Source organism: Ochlerotatus camptorhynchus, unplaced genomic scaffold, assembly GCF_037179485.1.
Source record: "Ochlerotatus camptorhynchus isolate MF236.1 unplaced genomic scaffold, CSIRO-AGI_Acam_v1.1 ptg000081l, whole genome shotgun sequence".
Taxonomy (NCBI): domain Eukaryota; kingdom Metazoa; phylum Arthropoda; class Insecta; order Diptera; family Culicidae; genus Ochlerotatus; species Ochlerotatus camptorhynchus.
The window spans coordinates 2,098,931-2,117,796 of NW_027040571.1; the positions used below are offsets into that span (position 1 = coordinate 2,098,931).

At 40.8% G+C, this 18,866-nt stretch overlaps 1 protein-coding gene across 1 annotated transcript; it reads left to right on the forward strand.

Annotated features, from left to right (window-relative positions):
* The first annotated feature begins 7,707 nt into the window (after positions 1 to 7,707).
* LOC135698042 (histone H4-like) lies at positions 7,708 to 8,019 on the forward strand. Its single transcript, XM_065217911.1, has one exon. It carries the CDS (start codon positions 7,708 to 7,710, stop codon positions 8,017 to 8,019), a length of 312 nt encoding a protein of 103 aa, XP_065073983.1.
* Positions 8,020 to 18,866: the final 10,847 nt, after the last annotated feature.

The following is an 18,866-nucleotide window of genomic DNA, read 5'->3' on the forward strand; positions in this document are numbered from 1 at the left end:
TGCGTTGGTGCCAGTGCTCCGGTATACTGGGCCGCCGTCACGGAATGCCCAGCTGCTGCAGTTCTCAGTCGGTCGTATTCACCGTCTGCTCCGCAAGGGCAACTACGCCGAGCGCGTTGGAAAAATGGCCCTTTTCATGGCCACAACATTATCAAGAAAGAGTTTAACGATTAATTTTCTAATTGCGAAGATTCAGCAGAGCCATATTTTATCTCGAAAAATAGTTTTAAAATTCTTAACAACGAGAATCTTGAAAACATAATAAAATTTACTTAGAAAGTACCATATGTTATTTTCTAGTGGATTGGGCAAAGACCTTTTCACTTTGATGCTACATGAAAATAAAGTGAAATTCATTTCCAAATCATATACCGGACCCGGCTGTGTTTGTTTTCAAAATCTCGAAAACAAACCCCCGCACACGTTCTACTTCGTTACTTCTAGACTAACATTTGAAAGGGGCGGAAGAGCCAAAATGTAAACAAACCATATTTTGGCACATATAGAGAGAACAGTTCACAAACTACTCAATAGACACGAAAAAGTAGTAGAAAATATCACTTCATATCATCAAAAACGTTTCTTCTTACATGGTGTATTTCCAACTTTCAACTCGATGATGCAACTGGTTGTTACGCCTTGCACCAGAACAACGAATTATATTGTTTTAATATGCCAAACGTATTGATTCTGTAGTATCTAGTCACGCCCGATTCATTTGAAACGCATCCGATTGATATTTCACGTGTAAACAACGAACAAAAAGAAGACCAAAAAAATCTCCGGGCGTAATTCCACTCTCACAAAATTTACGAACGAAGAACCAAGGCGGAACAACAAACAAAAAATCCCGATGGTGTACTTCCACGGCGTATCACCAGTGTTGGCAGTTCAAAGTGTGGAAGATCTGGGGGGTAACAACATGTATGAAATTATCAGAGCGTATGATGTTTTCTTCTCAATTTCACGACAAAGAAAACTTTTTTTGAGTTTTTAGTTATGCATGATGATAGATTACACTATTAACTATATGTCAAGCTTATAAAATCATCCAGAAAATGGAAAGTCGTGAAATAGGATTAATTTTTAGGTCATCAAAATTCGGAAGCGATTATCTCGATATGGTTTTTTGGAGTTCCGCCCTTTTCAAATGTTAGTCTAGACTTAATCTAGACTAGAACGGAACGAAAGGTCACTTCAACTCTTTTGAATTATTGTGGTGGCCCTGAAAAGGGCCGGTTTTGTTAAGATACGACGAGCCAGCTGGATGTCCTTCGGCATGATAGTGACGCGCTTGGCGTGGATGGCACACAGATTGGTATCCTCGAACAGACCGACCAGATAGGCCTCGCTAGCTTACTGCAGAGCCATAACAGCTGAGCTCTGGAAGCGCAGATCGGTCTTGAAGTCCTGGGCAATTTCACGGACCAGACGTTGGAAAGGCAACTTTCGGATCGGCAGTTCGGTGGATTTCTGATAGCGTCGGATCTCACGCAAGGCGACGGTGCCTGGCCGGTAGCGATGGGGCTTCTTTACTCCTCCGGTGGCTGGAGCGCTCTTGCGAGCGGCCTTCGTTGCCAACTGCTTGCGAGGAGCCTTTCCTCCAGTGGACTTGCGAGCGGTCTGCTGAGCTGGTTGTGATGTGTATGCAATGACATTTTTTTTTTTTTTTTTTTTTTTACATAAAATGATCTTTATTGTTTGTGTTTGTGTGGTTTACATTGATGAATTTTTCAAGTGACACAGATGCGTCTTTTCAACTTTAGTTCATTTGAGATCAAGGTTGCAAATACTCATTTCAGCTAAAATAATGTTTTTCGGAATAATAAAACCAAAAGATGGTATGATGGCATGTTTAACTTGTAACTTACAAGAAGAGGTTACAAAGTATGCGTTTGAAACATAAAACCTGTAAATTTTGCTTTCTATGAGTCACAATCAGCGATTTTCTTATCGCTGAGTGAGTGAGTGAGTGAGTGAGTGAGTGAGTTTGTGAAAAATCGCTGATTGTGACTCTCATGAAGTGAAATAAACAGGTTTAATATGTCAAACACATTCTTTGCAACCTCTTCGTCCTACCAAATCAAAATTTGATCATGGCATCTAATTATTTCATAAATTAGAAAAACATTGTTTAAGCTGAAATGAGTATTTGCAACCTTGTTTGAGATTTTAATTATTATTTACAGTTACTAGTCCTATCAGGCCTATTTTAAAGTATGACCACCTTGGTGGGATTGGTTTGATTTGAATTGGAAAAAAGGAGACTACTTATAACTACTATTTACAACTACAACTAACCTACAACTACTATATACACCTAACCTACTATATACAAATTGCTTATCAAAGCATGTTCTGATAAATTACATTTTTCTGCAAATTTAGTCTTAATTTCGTTAATTCTTGAATCTATTTTGGCAATTCCTGCCTCTTCGTGTAAATTTGTTATTCTAGTGTCGACAGGACGATCAAGAACCATCCTCAGCACTCTATTCTGTGCGACCTGAATTTTGTTCCTGTGAGTCTGTGCACATGATTCCCACACCGGAGCTGCGTAGAGGATCGCAGGTGCTATGATTTGTTTGTAGACGGCCAGTTTGTTCACCCTTGAGAGGCGGGATCTGCGGCAAATCAGCGGATACAGACACCTAACCAAGGCAGAACACTTGATTACGGTTTTCTCCACATGCGAACGGAAGAGGAGCTTTTCATCGAACAACATCCCGAGATAGGTTACTTCGGCGGACCACTCAACCCTTGTGCCATCCATGATTACAGTACAAGATAGAGCTGGTTTTAGTTTGGGCGATTGCCGATGGAGGAACATGATCGCTTGTGTTTTGGAGGCATTGATTTTGATTTTCCACGTGGTGGCATAATCAGCAAAGGCGTTAAGGCATCGTTGAAGTTTGTTCGTTATTTCGCGAGGCATCCTTCCTTTGACGGCTATTGCGGTATCATCTGCGAACAGGAAAAACACGCAACCGTCTCCAAGGGGAGGAATGTCGGAAGTGTAAATGCTGTAAAGCAAGGGGCCCAGCAGACTGCCTTGCGGGACTCCTGCTGGGATGGAAAACGTGTCTGAAAGACAACCATTCAACGATACCTTAAACGACCTTTGCTGAAGGTAGTTTCGGGTGATTTTCACCAGATGTAATGGGAAGTTGAAGTTACAAAGCTTGTACACAAGTCCGTCATGCCAAACATTGTCAAACGCCTTTTCAACGTCTAACAAGGCCATGGCTGTGGACTTGGATACAGCTTTGTTACTTCGGATGTTATTCATCACCCGTACTAGCTGATGATTGGTAGAGTGCCCCTTTCTGAATCCAAACTGTTCCGGAAGGAGAATGTTGCTTTCCTCCACAAACTTGAGCAAACGATTGAGAATGAGTTTCTCAAACAATTTGCTCAGCGCTGAAAGGAGGCTGATTGGTCTGTACACACACTAATCAAGCATTTAGTTGTTCGGTATTTTTTTGTACTGGGCTTGCACGGTAAAACGAAAGATTTGCTGAAAATTCAGTTTAAATCTGGTGAATAACTGACGTTCTGTAAAACACAAACTGAACTTCGGTATCGTTTGATGCAAAATACTGTACACAGAATATATATTTACTGAGCAAGTCGTTAATTCCCACATTTTTTAAATTTCACGAAAAGTCAGTAAGAATAATTACTGTCTACAAAGTAGTCTTATTTTTTTACCGACTGGTCAGAAAAATAGCCGCCTTGTTTTACTGACCACGAATTGTAAAACTCTAACCTGTCAATTTTATTCCCGCCGCCATTAGCTTCAGTAAAATCCAGGAGCAAGTGTTTTATCGTGTAGTTTTGTGAAAATTTGCAAGAAAACATGAATAATATCTTGACGGAATCGTTGAATGTATTCAAGTACGTATAGTGCATGATTTGGCTATGGCTTGTGACCAAATATTTTCGATTTTATTAGATGGATGACCCAATACCAATATTAAACCATGAAACTCCTAATTCTCTGAAGGCAACACCGATGGAATTATCTCCTGGAAGAACGTCACTATTCCTTTGAATATGAATTTCACAGCAATTCTTTGCATCCTTCAAGTCAGTATTTATGGGGGTTGGAAATATAACAACTACGGGTGAAAAGTTTGGATTGATTTCATGGTTGTTGTTGTTTCCTATCAGTATCTTAAAAATTTGAGAAAAATAAAATGCAATTAACATTGAAATAAATGATTTTTTCCTCCCGGTTATCTTATTATTATTAAAATTAAATAGTTTTTTTTCTCCTTAAAAAAATTTAATATAACTGGGTAACACGGTACAAGAATGAACAAAATAACTGTCTTGTCAGTTAAATTGCAGCAAAATAAACAAAAAAAAAAATTACTGGGCTTTCCAGTATACGCAACTCGAACCAATTACTGAATGAACAGTTACTTTTGACAGATTGACTTTACGGACAATTCGGTAATGCAAATTTTTGATGTGATGATTACTGGGCGATCCGCAATTCAAAAACCCAGTAAAATTTTACTGACTCCAGTAATCTAAAGTTAGTGTGTAGCTTGAAGACAATGTTGGATCCTTACCGGGTTTGCGGATTGGTATGATTTTTGCTACTTTCCAGATGTTTGGAAAGTAGTGCAGTTCCAAACATCTGTTGAAGATAGCGGTTAGAAGAGACTGCACTTTCATGCTGAGTCTCTTCAAGATCAAGTTGAATATGCCGTCAAACCCGGGGGCCTTCATGTTCTTGGTGCATTTCAGCGCTGAGCAAATTTGTTGTACTGTAATCATATCCACCGGAGGCACGACACAAGGGGAGGCATCTAGGTTTTGAACGCATTGCGCAACCTGATCTTCGAGCGGACTTTGGATAGACGAGCCAAGCAAATGCGATGAAGCGACATGCTCACCGATCGCATTTGCTTTCTCCTGTGGGGTGATTAAAAGCCGATCGTCATCACTTTCGACTCTGAGAGGTGGAACGGGTTTGGGATGAGTTTTCAGCACCTTGGCTACCTTCCAGAATGGACGGGAGCGGTCATCCAGATTCTGGACAACACGCCCGAAACTTTCATTTCGGAGTGAGTCCATTCTGGAAGCAATCTGCCTGTTCAGATCGGCCATTTCACGTTTCCTCGCTAGATCTCCAGTCCTCTGAAACTGGCGTCTACGCACATTTCTCAAGCGAATCAGTAATTGGGTGTGGGAATCAATGGAAACAAACTTACCCCTCACAGGAACTTGTCGAACACACGTCTCGTCAGCCACGGATATGACCTGGTGGAGCCCTTCCAGTGCCCGGTCGATGTCCTCTACGGTGTCAAGTGGCGGATTTTCATCGATGTTTCTGTCGACCACATGCCCAAACTGCACCCAGTTGACATGATGGTAGTCTTTGCGCAGGCTTTGAGCAGGTTCCACGTGGGTGCCGACTTCAGCCACCACCGGTTAATGGTCGGAACTGAGATCGTTGATCGCCATCGGTTTGGATAGTCCAATGTTCGATAGAAAAAAGTCCAACGTGGAAGGGTTTCCCGCCGGAGAGATGAATGTCGGTTCATCAGGGAATTTCACTGTATACAGCCCATGCTGCGAGTGGTCGAAGAGCAGACGTCCGTTCTGATTCCGCTGATAGTTCCGCCATGCTTCGTGGCGGGCATTTAAATCGCCCCCAATGACGAATCGTGAGCTCGTGCGAGTGATGGTGGTCAGATCATGCTTGAATTGGATGCCTAATCCATTACTGGCAGCACACTGACGAGGGCAGTATACGGCGACGAACCGGACGTTTCCGGTTGGTGATTCCACCTCGACACTAAGGGCCTCGATGATAGAAGTGCGAATATGCGGCAGCGTGCAGAACTTGATTCCTTTCTTGATGATGATCGCAACACCACCCCCCCTGGAGTCAATACGATCAAGCCGGATAATGTGGTGATCAGGCAACCAAAAGCTGTCACCGGATTTAAGATGGGTCTCTGTTAGGAGGCCCACGTCGATACTATGCTTGCGGAGGAAGTCAGCAAGCTCGAGTCTTTTTGCTCTTACAGAGCATGCGTTCCATGTGATGACAGTTATCGGTTTAGACACCATACTGAATAATAAACTTACCGAGCACTTGGATCTGTTCGGGCTTGCTGCGGCACTGGCGAAGAGCGCTGGTCATGTCGACGAAAATCTTCATCAGCTCATCCGCAGAGAAGAGATCGGGATTGGCGTTTTGTGCTGGTGGTTGTCTCCAGAATCCAGGGGGGGATGGAGAGCTTTGTCCAGCTGAGGCACCAGACGTTTCTTGGCGGGGGCCGGATTGCACCCGTGGATTTGCTTGATCGTGTTGCGTAGCAGGAGGAGGCGGGAAATCCTCCAGTCTGAATGCCGGCGTATTTTCCTTCTTTCGTCCTGGTTGATTTCTTGTGGACGCCTGCTTTCGGATCCGTTTGAAATCTTCGCGTTTGGGGCACTGTTTGTCGGACCCTTGATGAGCGCCATTACAGTTGGCGCATTTGGCCGCTTCCGACTCGTCGACAACACACTCGGAGGAGATATGGTTTTGGGCGCATTTTCCACAGCGCGGCTTGACGAAGCAGTTTCGGGTGCCGTGCCCGAAATTCAGGCAACGTTGACACTGGGTGACGTCGTGACGGCCGCCACGGTATGGCTCCCATCGGACAATGATGGAATTGATGGAGCGGATAGCCTTCAACGCATTGAGCGTCACCGTTCCCTTCTGGAAATGCACCAGGAAAAGACAATCTGGATACCTTTTGACGTTCTCGTCCCTCCTTGTCATCCGGAAGACGGCAGTTGGGGCCAGCTTGTAGCGGTTCTTGATTTCCGCTTCAATCAGCTTCGGGTCAAAATTCGGTAGACCCCTGATGACGACCTTGAATGGTTTCTCGCCGGGAATGTCGTGGGTGAAAAATTCCACCTTGGTAGTCCTCAGGTGGGCAACGACCAAGTCATACTCCGCTTTCGTGCGGAGCATAACCTTGGTGCCGACTCTGCCCAACTTGAATTCGGCTTTAACGCCCAGCGAAGCCAGATCTGCGATGAGATCGTTAAGATGGGCATTTTTTACTACCAACGGAGGTAGCTTTACTTTTGCCGTGCTTGTGTCGGCAACGTCACCGAAATCTCCGACATCACTACCGTTTGCCGCAGTAGCATCGCCGCGAGAAATCTAGCAATCGGACTGGCTCCGATTCTTCTTCCTCTTCTTGCTGCGCTTTCCTTTTGCAGCTGGCTGGGTATGCTCATCGATGGGAAGAACAGCAAACCTGTTCGATGTGGACACACCGGAGCTACCTTCACCGGCGTCCTGGTCCTTCACCGGGCTTCGCGAGCGATGCTTCCCCATTTCGGGGCACACACACACACGCACGACAAACCACGAAAGAAAGAGCGCGAACACTAACTCACAAAAATACTTTCCGAACAACTCACGAGAGCGAGCTCAAACCGAACTAAACTGCTTGACGTTCAAGCAGAGAATGCCAAAAAAAAAAAAAAAAAAAAAAAAAAAAATCACTTCCATTCTGTTTTATAACATGCGTTTGCTGTGTTCAACCAATCAGAAACGATGAAAGAACAAGAACACAACAACTAACAAAAAGAATTTAACCCTCAAGTAGGTATAAAACAGCCAAAATTTGGAATTTTTGTTCACTTTTGTTTCAACCTTCATCGACGTTACAATTGTCATACTAGAAGATGACTGGACGCGGCAAGGGTGGAAAAGGACTTGGCAAAGGAGGAGCCAAGCGTCCCCGAAAAGTGTTGCGTGACAACATCCAGGGCATCACTAAACCTGCAATCCGTCGTTTGGCTCGTCGTGGTGGAGTTAAGAGAATTTCCGGTCTCATTTACGAAGAAACCAGAGGAGTGCTGAAGGTATTTCTGGAAAACTTTATTCGTGACGCCGTTACTTACACCGAACATGCGAAGAGGAAGACTGTCACCGCCATGGATGTCGTTTACGCTCTGAAGCGGCAGGGACGTACTCTGTACGGATTCGGGGGTTAATTTAGTATCATCGACTCAGAACAAAAAACCGGCCCTTTTCAGGGCCACCATATAAATTTAAAAGGTGTTTTAGAATTGACGTTCTTGCCAGAATGTGAAAGGTTGAAGTGATGTGACGGAGCGTTCATCAATCTGCGGGTGTTAAGCTTAAATCAACGTAGGTCCTGCTGGTTACCGCTACTAATCCAGTACCGACAATATTCTGCATACATTTTGGTGTGGTAGTTCCAGATACGTCGTGCACTTCCGGAATCGAGAGAAGAAATTAATGAAAACGCCTGAGTTGTCCGAACGCGCTTTGGGGAAAGATATCGAGCTTATTCGAGCGTTTTATTTCGATAAGCAGCAGGTGTGCTGAAGGAATTACAGGGAAACGTCATTCGATGAACTGTTACATTCAAGTAATTTTTCCCCGGGATATGACCACAATTTTTAATAGGGCATCACGGCCACCCAAATTTGAGTTAAGTTAGCTTGTTGTAAGTGCAGGAACTCAGCAATGAGAAAATGTCTCATGTTTGTCCAGGATAAACTTACTGAGAAAAGTAAATATTGGACACACATTCATTGGTACTACTCCTACTTAGAGTAAAATAATTTCATTTTCCGGCTGATTTTTGAGATTTTCCACAGGAAAACATGAGCCAATATTACTCATCGCTGGGTTCCTTAACTATTGGCTACTAAAATTTAGGTCGTGCTTATTGCAGGGTTGTCATTGTCAAAACTCAAAATAGTAAACCTATAACACTCTTGTAACTTACAACTTGTACTGTTTATTTTTGATAGAATAAAAGGAAACAACGATTCAGTCCAATGGAAATGGAAAGCTTCATAAAATTTCCAACATAGAAATACAAATTGATTGTGGTACCTAAAAAAGAGTTATTAAGGAATATTCCTAAAATATAATATACACAATTAAGTACAACACATAACAGACGTTTTTTTTCTTTCTTTGTGGTTGTCTTTACAGACGGCTAAGACCATAGTTTGGTCCATCTCGCCTATAACAGACGTTATCCAACGCCAACCCTGCGGTCGTATCTAGTATACAACCCTTCCAACTTTTTTTTTCAACGAATTCAGTATTTTTTATTAAAAACATTATGTTTAATCTTCAAAAAAACGTCAATGAATATTGGAGAAGGGGCCCTGGTCAGCCGTACGACGCAACTTAGTCGCGATGCTCTCACAAGAGCGCTGGACGGTATTGAAATCATTCTCATTTTTTATTGAACACCCGTTAGACTGAAACAATGAAACAAATAAGTCATTAACACGCAAGGCGCAGTGCATATTATATCGATTCAGTTAGAGTTTTATTGTTTTTAGCTTTTCAGCACTGAAACGCTGCAATGCTGAATTGAAGCTAATCTAATGGTTTACTGTACCTACCCACCAGTGTTGGCAAGCTCCTTTGATATGCGAGACAATTCACAGCAAGTAAAAATTAATCTGAGATTACTCATCGTTTTCTTAGAAAGAGAAAGTATAGTTTGATATCTCTCTTTACTCTTCATCGATGGCAGACACGAAGTTACTGCTGCTGGCAGATAGAAACCGAATAAATGGTTTAAAAACATTTTTTCAGGCGTATTTAGCGAATCAGACCCGAATTTCGGTAAAATAGTATACATTTGACAGATAGAAATGAAGACTGAACCGAAAAGTACAGTAATGTATCGATATTTACGAATTCGCTAACGTGAAAACCGAGAAACTCGGTAAACTAAACCGAATATGCGCTAGAACGTGTTAAACGTCAAACGCTTAAACGTCCCACTTGCGCTCAACTTCACGACGGAAATTTTAACCGAAACTCGGTTCTCTAAAACGCTGTCCAGACTGGAGAGTTATAACATGTTATAACGGTTGTCAACTAATTGCAACACAGAAACCACCATCAAGATAGCGCTATAACATGTTATAACTCTGTAGTCTGAACGTACTATAAGCTGAGTCTAAAATTATGCAGCTATTTTTTCTCGTGTGTGCTCGTCGGAAGTGTGCAAAACTTAGTAAAAATGGACAATGTTCTGGAGCAGCTGCAACAGGACGATGTACGTTTGATTGAAATCTTTTGTAAGTATTTGAAAATAACGGTATGATTTTATTTGCAGGCATCTTGTGCTATACTTTGTTTCTCCTGCCGTGAAAATATGCAAGGTTATGTAAATGCATTTTAAAAACCATTTGAATAAGAATGACTTCAAAGTCAGTGATATTTTTTTGACTGTACTTTTCCACGCTGTAACCTCGGCTGTAACTCGCGTTACGGAAGTTTTTATTCGCTAAAACAAATTAAATAAATATATTTCATACATTTCTTTGACAAAACTGGTTTTATTTTTATAAAAATTCGAAGCGACGTATCCTGAATCCAAATTTAAAGCAGGAATTGAAGTGAAAACCGAGCGCTGCCCAATTAACGAATTCCGTAATTTCAACAGGTCGGTTTGTTTGACAGCGTTCGGTAATACTTGAGTAAACCGATGTTCGGTTATTTCTGCTTAAATTTATTTTTGGTCAACCGAGATTTTCGGTAGCTTTGACAGATTGTGTGCAGCAAAAAGAACTAACGACAGCTCGGTTAGTCCTCTTTGAACCGAACAGACTACCGAGCGTTCAGCAGATAAAAATTCGGTTGAAATCAAACCGAGTTCGGTAATATTTTCTAAGTGTGCAGGTTGTGTTGAAGTTGCTGAAAAAGCACTTTGTTGTTTATGTTATTCAGCAAGAGTGGTTGGTTGTGTAGAAGCCATCAAATGAGTAATATATTCACTTTATTGGCTTTGTTTTGCAGCTTAAAGTTGAAAGTTAATTAATATTTGCATAGAAGTGAAATTAGCGTTTATTGGCTGCTGTTATTCAGTGCGATTGACAAATTGAATAATGGTTGTGAAAAAGTTGAGTAAACGCTCTCCAAAACTATTTTGCTAGCTTCTGTTTGTAGCTGTTTCTGCAGCTTTTTCAGCTACTTTACAGCACAACGCTGGAAAAGTTGGCTTATAAAGCTGAAAATGTTAGTTGGGCTGTCGATTGCCGCTCGCTGAGAATCTGGAACGATTCCGGCAATGGGGGATTTTACAAGGCTGGCCTTGTCGGAAAGATGGCGGTACAACTGACTAGTCTACCGGTGACTACAGTGGTTGGCGGTCAGACTTACGCAAGGCCGCCCTCTGTCGAACCGGGAAGGGAAATTCTCCTTTGCTTGTCCTTTACGTTTAGGTCAGGGCAACTAAAACGCCACCTAGACCGTGGCGTGCAATGGCGGTCCTTGACTCGCCAACCCGATATTGATTTGATTGAATGAAAAAGGTCCTGGGGGGAGGTAACATTCATTAGTGCCGTTCTTTGACCAATTTCGAATTAGGCTTATAATTTAACTGAATCGGCGGAGTTGGTGATTTACACTTCACCTTGACTGACTACTCGCACTTGGTATTCTGTTAAAATTATACTTCACAGACACTTCTGGTCTACACGCTTGCCTGAGATAAAGTGAACGATGGCCGTTCCTTAAGCCTTATTCAGCAATCGACCGTTAAGCATGGTCATATCGTCTATAGTGTCTATAGTATACCTAGTGGGATTCACCGCAAGTGTTATACAGATTAACTTGAATGCTCGATCACATGGTGCAAATTTTAAATGTTTTATTGGACCTTTGTAACAGAACGGGGTGCTAGAAAATGGTGAGTTGGCAACCTGGAAGGAGCGGAATACCTAGCTCTGGTCCTCACAAGTTCCTACCTCACGCCTTCCCGAGTCAAAAGACTACCAGCTGAAACATGGACACAGCCTGGGCAATGTTGCCGTCCGGAAATAGCAAAGTGAAGAGGTGCGACGCGAACACTGGCGCGGTAACAATAGTACGGTGATAGATGAAATGCTTCACCAAACCCGAGCGTCTGTTTCACCATGGAAGTGCGGCTCAAAATCTGCGTCTTTCCTCCATGTTAGGAGCGGCTGATCACCATCCTAGTGCCTGCGTGGGACTCTAAACAGAGCTGTGCACGATTGTCCCCCGGCGAGAGAGGGGGTTGGGAAGGCCCACCAAGCCGCCCTGGAAAAAAATATATAAACTTGTAAATACCAGGGCAAATACCGAAGAAAGAAATACGGATCGAAACAATCGGCACAGTGGGATGGATCTGTTTACAATCTTCAAACGTCAAAAATCAAAGGAAGGTATTTCAATTAGATATACATGTTTTCCTATATATCAATTCCAATAACATATAGGGTAAACGCTCCTATAGTTGCGGTACGTTAGAAGCGTTATGTTCCTATAGTTGTGTATGGAGACTCCATACACAACTATAGGAACCTAACGCTTTTAACGTACCGCAACTATAGGAGCGTTTCCCCTACATCAATATCTTATAAGATATTAAAAGATATATCTTATAAGATAATGATGTATATGTATTGTAATTGCTGGAAGGAATATTCATCACGAAAACAAGTATATTAGACTGGATTATCTTATAGTGCACATCTATATGAATTTTCATTAGTTTCTAGATGGCTGTTCCAACCCATGATATATCAACAGTTTATCACCATAAAATATATCAGACAATATTGATATACATCTTACACCCAATCGTGGGATTTAAGATTCGCTTACAATTATATGGGATTCATCATTAGAGGATGTTAGTGTAGACTAGAAATACTCAGAGGGAGAGATGGGCGTAGAAAACAAAATACAATTCGGCAGCAGGGATTTGTACCTAAATAATCTTGCAACCCTTGCTCTCGCCCTTGCTAGAAGCTAGCATTTCACATGACTTTTACTTTTGATTCGATTTACGTGCAAAATAATAATTGAGTGCATGGCAATATTTTGCACATTTATTGGTGCTATTAGTTAACCAACTAAGATCAATTAATCAATAGAGTTAGAACATTGTTTTTTATTCAAAAAACTAGTTGAATTTGAGAAGCACACGATAAATAAAGGTGATTAAATTTTTGTTCGATTGCAATACTCTCTAAATTAATCTAGTAAGAATAAGAAATCCTCGGAAAAATTCTAATGAGAATGTTCGATTGGCTCAGATTTTGACAGTTCATTTGGCTCAAAACATTCCTTCCGCTTATCTCTCCCTCTGAGTATTTCTAGTGTACCGCATGAACCGAGGATGCGATACAACCATACAACCTGGTCTATACAAGGTGTGGAGATCTAGCCCTCACGTATGTGTTGGTAGAGGAAAAAAGGTAAACATTGCGGGAGAGGATGACCACGACGTCATAGCACTCGAAAGCAAATTTGTGAAATATGAAGTGCAGCAAATTATAGATAAGTTTGCATGATGATTGCGCTTGCTTGTATGCTTTTGTAAAGTATCCGGGAAATATCAGCAGGCGTTTTGTATTTTTATAGTAACTCCTTACTTGGAAACGGGCAAAAACTCACCAGCAGGCTGCGTTTTCATGTCATACAGTGTGCTAATAAAATAATCAATACATTATCTCAACATTCAGTGGAAAAACATTGATAAATTTTGGATTCATACAGAAATTCTATAATAATTTATATTCAATTTCCAATGCAAACGCTGATTGAAACAAATGTTATGACGTAACTACGAGCGTGTTTGAGCGTACGAGAGAAGCAAATCTTGCGAAGCCGACTGAAAGCCGAGTGAAAAACGAACTGCAGGCCATCAATTCAGTGCCAACATTTCAAAGGGGCGTAATTGCTTTTGTAAACAATGACTTTAGCCGTCAATTTCTCGCGAATGAAATTCTACCTCTCCAAAATTACAATGCTAGCTGGTAGAGGAAACATTCTTCTACCTTCTGGTGTCATTATTTTTCATGAGTGAGCTTTTATTCGCGAGAAATCGACGGCTAAAGCCATTATTTACAAATGCAATTACGCCCCTTTGAAATGTTGGCACTGGATTCCACACCTTGTATAGACCAGGTTGGATGGAGAACGTTGTGATTATCAGACCTATGCTTTCTCCACTGCTCTTTCCATGCTTCGGGAAATGGATAGGCTAAAAGTTAATAAGGGATGGTCCATTAATGATGTCACGCAAATTTGGCCCATTTTCAACCCTCTCCCCTCTTTGTCACATTTTTTGTATGAACCTTAATTTTTTTTGTATGGCTCGTCACAGTTTTCAAAACACCCCCCTCCCCCCTAAATGTGTGACATAATTAATGGACGACCCCTAAGAGGGCTCGTTTCCTCGCATACTCGTCTTCGAGGCAAGTGTGTACGTCGTTCTACCAACAATCAATACGAAACTAACGATTTTAAATTGGCTCACCACTTTAGTAGCCTATTGGTCCCAAGCAAACGATTAACGTACCCTATTCTAGTCGAAATTCTAGTACTACGCAATGTTTGTTTTGATTCGCTATGAAAGTTTGACAGATAAAATGAGGGGTTATTGGTTTTTCCTTTGTTTCGAGGGGTGATTCGACAAGCTTGGGACCGAAGATAGTACCAGAGGTGAGCCAAAAAGTTGAGCACGTTTCTTCGGGACCTACTTGTCTTAGAGTTACCTCTATGGTTCTACCATGTTATAGAGGAAATGGCTCTAATGTTGGCCTATGGATCTAAGATTGGGCCCATCCCTAAAAATCAGCTATTTATCAATTTTATCTAGATTAACGCGTCATTGGGACGCTATTGAAAATTTAGTCAATTGCTGAATTTATGTATGGGCCCAAATTAGGGGCATTTAGGCCGACATTATATCCATTTTCCCTACATAAAAATCAACGCAAATGCTTTCTTGTGTAGGTGAAGGCGTAGACAGAGCACGGAATAAAAAATTTTAAAAATCATTGCATCGTCTGCAAGGTCAACTTCTAACATTCGCTGCGATGTTCATAATCAGAGGATGATAGGAAATAGAACTAACATTCATTGTAATAAATTTTTGGTTTGCGTGTACCCATCGCTAACCACGTTCGAAGCAAAGGAATATCATGTACTGAGTATGTGAAAATACGATACAAATCATCCCATATCACAGTAATAGTTTTTAAGTGATAATCCAATGGAATCTATCAATCATCACATATAATAAATCTTCTGACATTGCTATGTTATAAGATGGATCCAATAAACCATTTTTTTCAATGTCGCTGCTGGTGTTGAATGGGTAGTGTGTTAATGACCACTCCTTTTGATAGTCTTCGGATAAATACGTCCATTCATCTACATCTACGGAAATTAATCATTTCGAAGGCTTCGAATCAATATTGAGCGATACGGTGGATAGTAACCTGCAATACGGTGGATCATTTCGGTTCTGACAGTACCCATTTACTTCTTACCCAGACATTTTTTGCTTACAAGTCACCATCAGTTGACAGTAGTAGAGCGTAATAACAACCATGGTGGCAGTTTTCGAACGTTTTGTCGCTAACTGGCGTAGCTGCGATACGTTCTTCGATGCAAACTGGACTGGTCAGTGGTTTACCGATCGACTTGGTCTGTCGATCTTAACGTACGATGGAAGTTCCCGTATTCCGAGGGTCAAGAAAGTTCCGGTGGGATTGATTTTAACCGTGATTGGACAACTCATAATATTGTACTTCAACATCGAGACGAACGTTACCGAAAACAACTCGAGTTCGTTCATTATTCGCTACGGGATGCGATGGGTTTCCGTGGCGGCTACCTTGATGATACTGTTGGTAACGGCTTTGAATGCAGTGTTTCGTCATAGTGTTTCGTCATAGAACGTTCAATGTTATGAATGGATTTTACGAGTTTGATTCAAATGTACACGCGTTTATCTCTTTGAACGAATAATGTTATTCAATATGATTTTCGTTTCAGCTGAAGGCGATTGGATACGAAATCAATTTGAAGGTTCAAAATGATTGGTGCAATTTGGTCGTCTCTATAACCGCAGTGCTACTGATCCTGATTTCGTCAGTAACCTGTTACTTAGTATTCATGGCTTCTACTGGGCTAGTTTCGTTTCTTAAGTCATTTATGACTATTTGTTGGACGAATTATGTTATTACAATTTCAACAGGGCAGTACGTAGTCTACAATTACAGTTTTCAGTACAGGTTTAAAACCCTCAATAAATACTTATGGTAGATATTTTTGAATCAAATAAGCGGATTTATGTTCAGTTTTAAAACATTTTCAGTGAACTACTGCCAACAGATGTGGAACATACTAATCAATTCCGTCTACGTGATATTCGCCAGCATCGTTCTATACTGATAGATCGTATCGGGCAGATAGCACAGCTACACAGTGAACTGGTGACACGAGTTGACCGTTTCAGTGACGGTTATTCAGTTCAACTGATGCAGTCCTACTTTGGTCTAATCGTTATGACCATTTTCAGTGGTTTCACACTGTACCGTGTGCTTGTGAAACCGGAATCGGACAGTGTGTATATAGCGATCATCAATTTTTGCTGGAGCTCATACTATACCGCTTATTTAGTGTTCAACATATCTCTGGCCGATATGGTTCAGACGGAGGTAAGTGAAGTGGGGGTTTAACTTATAGAATGCCCCTCAGAGGCAGAACGACGTACATCGACATTTTCATCAACGGATTAAAACGTTTGTAAACGTCCGACTAAGTACCAATAGATTTTGCTGTCACTTTGACGCAACGCATCACTAACGGATGCAATGTGCGTGGGCCGCAAACTGCACGTACGGGAACAAACCTATAGTCACTATATTCATAGTCTGGTATGAAAATAGCAGAACTGGCAACCTAAATATGGTATTAGTGAGGCTGACATAGGAGGTAAAATACCAAAAATAATACCTCAAAAATATTCTACGAATAACGAACTAATAAATAATTTAGTTATTACAATAACAAACGGATATCAGACGCTTTTCTAGATGCCAGAATACCATAGTTTGTTACATTGAAGGTCTTCCAATAGCAATTCAATAACTCTTTTAGGTGTTATTGTCTAAAAACTGAAAGATCACATTTTGTTATTTTGGTATTCATTTGAGATTTTACAAAATATTTCGATAGCTGAATAATATCAAAACATGGTTTTATACCACAAGCATACCAAAAAACGGGTATGATACTACATTAAGATATTCATTTGCTATCGATTAGCTATCGGTTCCTGCTCGGGTAGTTTTATATTTCAGATTCCTACATATTTCGTTGCACTTGAGTAATGTAGATACTTATTTTCATTCCAGGCCAATAATATAGGCATCTCCGTTCATAAGGCCATTGATTTGGTAGATGATGATGAAATTTGTGATGAGGTAAATATGGTAAATGGAATTTAAACTTTGAACATTTTTTATTTATTGATAATTACGTTATAAGCTCCTACTGCTGTCAAATCAGGTTTATCAACGGACTCCAAAAATTTCCTGCAAACTGTTCAACTTTGATTCATCATTGATTTTTACGGTAATTAAATTTTTGTATTGTCCTATAGCATTAATATTAGAGATCCAGGCAGGAAAGTCAGTCCGTTATAAAAAAACAAACAAACATTACTACATGTCCAATCCAATATACTATGCCATGTTTAATACATTTCATGAAACCACTGAGATTTTTGACCTGTTTTTCTCTTCTCTTCAAGACACTTGGAACCATAACGACCTATCTTGTGATATTGATTCAATTTGACATACTATCTGGAGATATTGAGTAATTTCTGACAAATGACATTATTGTGACGTAACATAAATGGCTCAACCCAAAGCTTTATTGTTTCGATTTAGATATCACATCCTCCATATCGACATTCTAGATCAAATATCTTCCATTGAATTTTCTTTTTTTAGTATCAGGGTGTCCAGTGAACCGGGAAATCGAAAAAAAAAACTGGGAAAAAGCCGGAGTTTCGAAGTCACGCAGAACCGAATTCAAGGGCCAAGAAAAATGCCACTCCCAACTAACATTTTCAGCTTTGTAAGCCAACTTTTCCAGCGTTGTGCTGTAAAGTAGTTGAAAAGAAGCTGCAGATACAGCTACAAGCAAAAGCTAGCAAAATAGTTTTGGAGAGCGTTTACTCAACTTTCTCACAACCATTATTCAATTTGTCAGTTGCACTGAATAACATCAGCCAATAAACGCTAATGTCACTTCTATACACACACTAATCAACTTTCCACTTGTAGCTGCAAAACAAAGCTAACAAAGTGAATATATTACTCATTTAATGGCTTCTACACAACCAACCACTCTTGCTGAATAACATAAACATCAAAAGTGCCTTTTTAACAACTAAACAACCTGTACTCAGCTTATAAACTGTGTTAGAGCAACTTCGGAAGCATTTTCACAGTCAACTAGGTTTATTTTTAGACGTGTGCAGTTTTACAGCTTTTACTCTGCTCTTTTATAACTAGTCGAGAAAAGTGATTCATGTGCACTATTATAAAGCCTCTACTCAGCGATTTTGTTGTAGAAGGGAATGTTGATTTGTTTACATAAGTTCAAAGTGTTGGCGTAGCACAGTTGGTAGTGTCAAGGTTTGCCAATGAGGTCGTCTCGAGTTCGATTCCAGGTTCCGATGCAGGGTAAATAATTTGGTGATGATTTGTAACCAATTTCGATTAATTTGATTCACAGCAAAATAAACTCAATAAATTCCTTAATAAAAAAGCGTAACAGTATTTAACCCGGCTTCAAGAGAAAGCTGTGTAGTGATTATTGGACAACCGGGAAAAGGTTGAATAAGCGCCTTTCAAGTTCACACACAACTAAACAGCAGGATAACAGCTGTATAGAAGCGTTAATGGATATGCAATAAGAGCTTCTCCCGACCGTTCCAACAGCCATAAGTAGCTGACTAAGTTCGCCAGATTTGCTTGTATAGAGGTTGAGTAAAGGTTTCCTC